At 68.3% G+C, this 6,418-nt stretch overlaps 2 protein-coding genes across 5 annotated transcripts in view; both read left to right on the top strand.

The window, feature by feature from the left end:
* The window catches only part of LOC121365078 (pleckstrin homology domain-containing family A member 4-like), a 3,844-nt gene extending 1,413 nt beyond the window's left edge, over positions 1-2,431 (top strand). Inside the window, exons 4-9 of one of the 4 annotated variants that reach the window (XM_041488987.1) lie at positions 356-428; positions 925-1,031; positions 1,135-1,238; positions 1,506-1,662; positions 1,934-2,003; positions 2,087-2,431. In XM_041488987.1, coding sequence (XP_041344921.1) covers positions 356-428; positions 925-1,031; positions 1,135-1,238; positions 1,506-1,662; positions 1,934-2,003; positions 2,087-2,343 — 768 coding nt within the window. In that variant the 3' untranslated portion in view covers positions 2,344-2,431. The remainder of the gene's footprint in view (positions 1-355; positions 429-924; positions 1,032-1,134; positions 1,239-1,505; positions 1,663-1,933; positions 2,004-2,086) is intronic. The other 3 variants (XM_041488989.1, XM_041488988.1, XM_041488990.1) reach the window with 3 other exon arrangements.
* A 74-nt stretch (positions 2,432-2,505) lies between these two features.
* NIPSNAP1 (nipsnap homolog 1) lies at positions 2,506-5,687 on the top strand. Its single transcript, XM_041488999.1, is given in 10 exon segments — positions 2,506-3,741; positions 3,744-3,788; positions 3,906-3,951; positions 4,204-4,298; positions 4,404-4,474; positions 4,562-4,702; positions 4,851-4,882; positions 4,990-5,084; positions 5,167-5,250; positions 5,336-5,687. Coding segments are annotated over 10 exon segments (741 nt in total). The 5' UTR covers positions 2,506-3,674; the 3' UTR covers positions 5,401-5,687.
* The last annotated feature ends 731 nt before the right edge of the window (positions 5,688-6,418 follow it).

Raw genomic sequence — 6,418 nt, forward strand, 5'->3', positions numbered from 1 at the left:
GGGGGGGGTGTAGGGGTTTAGGAGGGTTTGGAGTGTCAGGGTGTCATGGGGCTGGATGTGGGGCTTGGGGGGGGATCAGAGGGAGTTGTGGGGGGTCTGTGGGTGGTGAGGGAGGGTTATGGGGTTTGGGGAAATCAGAGACACATGGTCAGACCCGGCAGTGTGGGGCGGTTATGGGGTCTGGGATGGAAGAGGGTGCGGGAGGTTATGGGGTTTGGGGGTCTGGCGTGGCAGAGAGTCCTGGGGGGTGAGGAGAATGGGGGAATCGGAAGGGATTGAGCAGTCTGGGGCAGCAGAGGGTCCCGGGGGGGATGGGCTGCGGGGGATCAGCCCCCGTTCCCCTCCCCCTTCTCAGGACAGCTCGGGGCTGCGGCTCTGGAAGCGCCGCTGGTTCGTACTGGTGGATCTCTGCCTCTACTACTACCGGGGTGAGGGGGGCACGGGATCTGGAGACACCCGGAGTGCCTGGGAGTCGGGGGCTGGGGTGACCTGGCGTCCCTGGGGGGGGTCAGGGCTCCCGGAGTGTCTCTGGGTCACTGGGAGGGCTCAGGGGTCCTGGGGTGTTGGACAGTTCTTGGAGGACCCAGAATCCCGGGGGATTGGGGGTCCCTGGGGCAGTCAGAGATCCCAGTGGGATCAAGGATCCCTGGGGTATTTGGGTGTCTCTGGGGGAGTCAGGGATTCCCCGGGGATTGGGGGTCTCTGGAGCATTGGGAATTCCTGAGGGTTGGGGATCAGGGATTCCCTAGGATCGGGGCTCCCTGGGGACTTGAAGAGTCCTTGATGGGGTTCTACGGTCAGGGGGGCCCCGAGGAGGTTTGGGGGCATCAGAGGAGGTCCCTGGCATGTCCCTGATGGTACTGGAGACCTCGGGGTGCAGATGGGCGCTCTGGTGCCCCCCACTGTGACCTCCTCTGCCCCCAGACAGCAGCGAGCAGCAAGTGCGGGGCGGCCTCCCCCTGCCCGGCTACGAGATCCGCGTCCTGCCGGCCGCCCCCCGCGCCCCCCGCGCCCCCCAGTTCCTCTTCACGGTCAGCCCCGGCTCCCTGGGTCCGCGGATCCGGGGGTGCCCTGCGTGGGGGGGCCGGGACCCCGACACCTGAGCCCGTTCTAGAAAGGCTCCCCCATTCCCAGGCTGAACACGCCGGGATGCGAACGTACTGCCTGGGGGCCGAGAGCGCCGAGGAGCTGCACGCCTGGGTCTGTGCCCTGCGCCGGGGGGCATCGGCCCTGCCCGGGTGAGTGGGGCTCGGGGGGCACCGGGGGGCATCGGCCCTGCCCGGGTGAGTGGGGCTCGGGGGGCACCGGGGGGCACGGGTCTATGGGGGGGCACAGAGAAGGGCTGGGTTTGGAGGGGTTTGGGGGGTCCCAGGCGGCAGGAGGAGGTTAGAGAGTTTGGAGAGAGACAGAGAGGGTTTGGGGAAGCTGGAGAGGGGGGCACAGAGGGTTTGTGGGGTCTTGGGGGCAGTTAACCCTTTAACTCCTGTTTTCTCCCCACTTCCCAGCTCGGCCCCCTCGCTCTCCCAGCAGGCGCTGCAGGAACCCCGGAGTGCGGATCCTCCCTCGGCCCCACTGCCCACGCACTCCCCGGGTGAGGGGCTCGGGGGCACACCCGTGCCCCCTCCTTGCTGCCCCCCAGTCCCTCCACTGCCCCACAGCGAGGTGAGATCTGGGGTGGGGGAGAATTGAAATGGGGGAAATATGAGGGGGGCAAGTACTGGGGTGATTGTGGTGCAGATCAGTGTGGGGAGGGGGGTTGGGGGCAGAGCGGGGGGACTGAGAGGTGGGAGGGAGTTATGGGGCAAAATGGGGGGGCTATGGTGCAGAGAGGCGGCTATTGGCCTGTGGGGGGCTCGGGAGCAGAGAGAAGGGGCAATGGGGCAGGAGCGGTTCTGAGTCCAGCCGGAGCAGCGCTCCCTGTGCCCTCCCGCAGGTGCCCCAAGCCCAGGAGGAGTCCCCGGCGCCGGGGGGGCCGCGGGGACACCCCCAGCCCGAGCCCGCAGGTGAGACCCGGCCACGCCCCGGCCACGCCCCTGCCACGCCCCTTGGCCGAGCGGCCCCGCCCATTCTGGCCCCGCCTCCCCAGCGCGGAGTCCGAGGAAGCCCCGCCCTCCTGGAGCAGCTCCGCCGGAGCGAGACACCGGGACCAGTCAGCCACCGGCCTCTCCAACCGCCTCTTCTGATTGGCTGCCGAGCGCCGCCGGGCTCGCGGGCACCGCCCCCGCTCCGGCATCCAATGAGGCGTCGCGACAGCGGCGGGAGGGGGTGGGGGGGCGTGGCCGGGCGCGCGAAGGTGTGGCCGGGCGGCCAATCAGAATCACGCTGCTGCAGGCCAGCTTCTGAGGGGGCGGGACCGGGCCGAGGGGGCGGGGCCCGGTGGGCACGCGCGGCGCGCGGCCCCGCCGCGGTGCGGAAGATGGCGGCGGGAGCGCGGGCGCGGCCCCGCGGGGCGCGCGGTGAGTGGGGACCCCCGGGCGGGGACCCCTGGACCCCCCGCCCTGAGAGCCCCCGCGGCATCCCCGGATCCCTCATCCTCCCCCGGACTCCGCGTCCACCCCGCTCCCCGCGCCTCCCCCGGCGGGGACACCCTCCATCCTCCTCCCCCCTGGACCCTGCGGCTCCCCAGGACCCGCATCCCTTCTGCTCTCCGCATCCCCCCGGGTGGAGACCCCACCCTGAGCCCCTGAGACCCACATCTTCCTCGCTCTTCGCATCACCCGCATCCCACTCCCCTGAGCCCTCCCATTCCCCCCGTACCCCGCATCCCCCCGGGCCGGGACACCCGTATCCCCCTTCTGAGACCCCTGAGCCCCACTCCTGTCCCCGCATCGCCCCGACAGGGGACCCCCGCTCCCGTGGGCTTCCTGATCCTCCCTTGGACCCCGCATCCCCCCGCTCTCCGCATCTCCCCGCTCCCCGCATCCCCCCGGGCGGGGACCCCGCACCCCGAGCCCCCCGAGCCCTCCCCGGACCCCGCTGCCCTCCCGGAGCCGGCGGGCGGCCCCCAGAGTGGCCCCACGGTCGTTGCCTCGCTGGGGACAAAGGTCTGGCCGCAGCTCGGACCCGGGGCCGAGGGGCCCCGTTCTACCCCCGCACCGCCCGACCTTCTCCGGGCACCGGAGCCACGCTGGGGCTGGGGGGAACCCCGGGGACAGGCTGGGGGGCTGGGGGCTGCTCCCATCGCCCCACGTCCCCTTGTCCCCTTGGCCGTGGAAGGGTCACCAGCTCTGGAGCAGCCCCCGGATACAGGGGGTCCTGTGGGGGGTGTCCCCCTGCCCATCGAGGGGTCACTGCCGCTGCAGGGGCCACTGGGGCTGAGGGGGCTCCCATGGGGGTGCCCCCCTTGTCCCACAGCCCCACACCAGTGTCCCTGCTCTGCTGGGCAGCGTGGCCAAACCCCTCTGGATCCAGGGGGACAGACTGGAACTGGGGACAGAGCCAGCCCAGACCGGGGACGGGGCTCCCAGTATGAACTGAGCAGAAGCCCGTGGAGTCCCGGGGCTCCCTGCAAGCCGGACAATGGAGGCAGCTGCCCGCAGGACTGGCACTGAGGCCTCTGCATCCTGCTTTGCCGGCCATTCCCGGTGACTCCCGGCCATTCCCGGTGATTCCCGACCATTCCCGGTGATTCCCGGTGTCCCCCCGCCCGCTGTCCCGCAGGGGGTACTCCAGGGATGTGGAGGGCAGCTGGTTCCGCTCCCTCTTCGTGCACAAGGTGGATCCCCGCAAGGATGCTCATTCCAACCTCCTCTCCAAGAAGGAGACCAGCAACCTCTACAAGATCCAGTGTGAGTGCTGCTGCCGGGAGGAAGGCAGGCACAGCTGGGCTGCACCCCTCACCCACCCGCTGGGACCCCGTTCCCCTTCCTTCCCCCGTTCCCAGCCCCTCTCTCCTGTCCCTGCAGTTCACAATGTGAAGCCGGAATGCCTGGAAGCCTACAACAAGCTGACGTGAGCACACTGAGGGGCCTTCCCAGCGTCCCAACGGAGTGTTGGGGTGCTGTTCTGGACTGACAGGAGTGGGAGGGCTCCTGGAGCTCCTGGGTGGATCTGAGTCCCTGTACTGTGCCTCAGTTTCCCTCCCTGTGAAATGGATGCATCCCCCAGGCTATGCCAGATCCTGTTTGGGAGGGCAAAGAGGGGCACTGGGAGGGTTTTGGGGCGCTGCCCCCCACCCCACTGCCCCCCTCTGTGCCCCCACAGAGAGGAGGTGCTGCCCAAGCTCCATTCGGACCCCGACTACCCCTGTGACCTGGTGGGCAACTGGAACACGTGGTACGGCGAGCAGGACCAGGCAGGTGAGGCCAGGCAGTGGCTCCTGCTGCCTCTGCTGCCACGGGCAGAGATGCTGGTGGGATTTTGGGGCGCTGCTCCCCTTCCCCACCCCAAACCCCTCTTTGCAGTGCACCTGTGGCGCTTCTCGGGCGGGTACCCGGCGCTCATGGACTGCATGAACAAGCTCAGGCAGAACAAGGTACCCCCGGGGTGAGCCCCCCCTGTGCCCCACGCCCCCGGCCCGTGTCACCCCCACCCTGACACCCCCGGCTGGGGCTGTCCCCAGGAGTACCTGGACTTCCGCAAGGAGAGGAGCCGGATGCTGCTGTCCCGCAGGAACCAGCTGCTCCTGGAATTCAGCTTCTGGAATGAGCCCCAGCCCCGCCAGGGACCAAACATCTACGAGCTCAGGACCTACAAGTTGAAGGTGGGCATCAGCCTGGGCCTCGGGGGGGTCTTCAGGCTGGTGTACCCCGGTTTTGCTGGGCAGCTCCCCCGATTCCTCCTTCTGGGTGAGGAGACCCCAAGCTGGGTGAGCAGGGGGGTTCTGACTGGTTTTCCTCCCCCGTTTCCAGCCAGGGACCATGATCGAGTGGGGCAACAACTGGTAAGGCACTGGTTTCCCAGCATGGAGGGATCCAAGGTGGGAAAAGCTCCCTGTGGAGAAGGGGGGACCCCTGGGGCAGCCCCCCATGTGTCCTCTGCTTCGTGCAGGGCTCGGGCCATCAAGTACCGCCAGGAGAATCAGGAGGCAGTCGGGGGGTTCTTCTCCCAGATCGGGGAGCTCTACGTGGTGCACCACCTCTGGGGTAAGGGGGTCACCCCTGGGGGTCCCCCGGCCTGGGGGCTGTGCTGGGGGGCTCAGGGTGTCCCCTCATCCTCTCCCCACAGCCTACAGGGATCTGCAGTCCCGGGAGGAGACCAGGAATGCGGCCTGGAGGAAGAGGGGCTGGGATGAGAACGTTTATTACACCGGTGAGTGGGACCTCACCCGCTTTGGGGACCCCCTGGCCGTGCTGGGGACCCCCTGGCCTCACCTCTGTCTGCTTTGCTCCCCCAGTGCCGCTGATCCGGACCATGGAATCCCGGATAATGATTCCCCTGAAGATCTCCCCCCTGCAGTGATTTGGGGCCGTGCCAGGGGGGTCTCCCTGCACCCCCAGGGGCTCCCTGCCACGCCCTGGCCCTGCTGGGGAAGGGCTGGGGGGTTCTGCTCCCCCTGGCTCCCAGCTCTCCCCCCACCCCATTTTGGGGTGCCCTGGGGGGGTTGAGAGCCGGGAGGGGAAGGTGGGAGCCCCCCATCCTGTGGTGGGTCCCCAGGATGGTGCTGCTGGGGGGGCTGTGGAGGTGGGGAGGGCTTAATTGCTCCTGATGGGCCCAGCGGGTGCCTTTGCTGCCAATTAAATATTTAATATGCTAAAGCCTAGGCCCCTCTCGGGGTGGGGAGGGCGGGACTGGGGGGGCTTGATGTGACCCCCCAGGCTGGTGTCACCCAGGGGTTGCCCTGCCCCACATCATGGGTGCTTCCTGCACCGAAGGACCTCCACCCATGGGTGCTGGGATACACTGAGGGACCCCCCAAAACCCCAGTGCCACTGGGGACCCCTTGCCAAGCCCATGGATACCCCCAAGTGCCATCAGGGTCCCCATCCCATGCTCCCCTCAAGGTCGTGGATACACCCAGCACCAACAGAGACCCATCCAATGCCCCCCCCCAAGCTCCTGGATCTCCCAGCACCACTGGGCACCCCAAGGCAAGGCCCAGTCCAGCCCATGGGTACCCCCCAGGGCCGCTGGAGACCTCATCCCAAGCTCCTGAAACCCCCCTTGCTAAGGTGGACACCATCCCATGACCCTCCAAGGCTATGGATGCTCCCAGTGCCACTTTGGACCGCTTCTCATGCCGTTCTGAGCGCAGAGATCTCCCCAGTGCCATTGGGGACCCCATCCCCACCCCCCCCAAGCCCATGGATCCTACCACCATGACCAATGACTCCATCCTGTGCCCCTCCCAAGCCCCTGTGTGCCCCCCACCCCACTGGGATCCCATCCCAAGCCCATGGGTACCCCCACTGCCATCAGGGACCCCATCCCAAGCCCTCCCAACCAATGGGCACCCCCAGTGCCCCTGGGGACCCAATCC

The sequence above is a fragment of the Pyrgilauda ruficollis genome, unplaced genomic scaffold, assembly GCF_017590135.1.
Source record: "Pyrgilauda ruficollis isolate IOZ18807 unplaced genomic scaffold, ASM1759013v1 scaffold9, whole genome shotgun sequence".
NCBI lineage: Eukaryota > Metazoa > Chordata > Aves > Passeriformes > Passeridae > Pyrgilauda > Pyrgilauda ruficollis.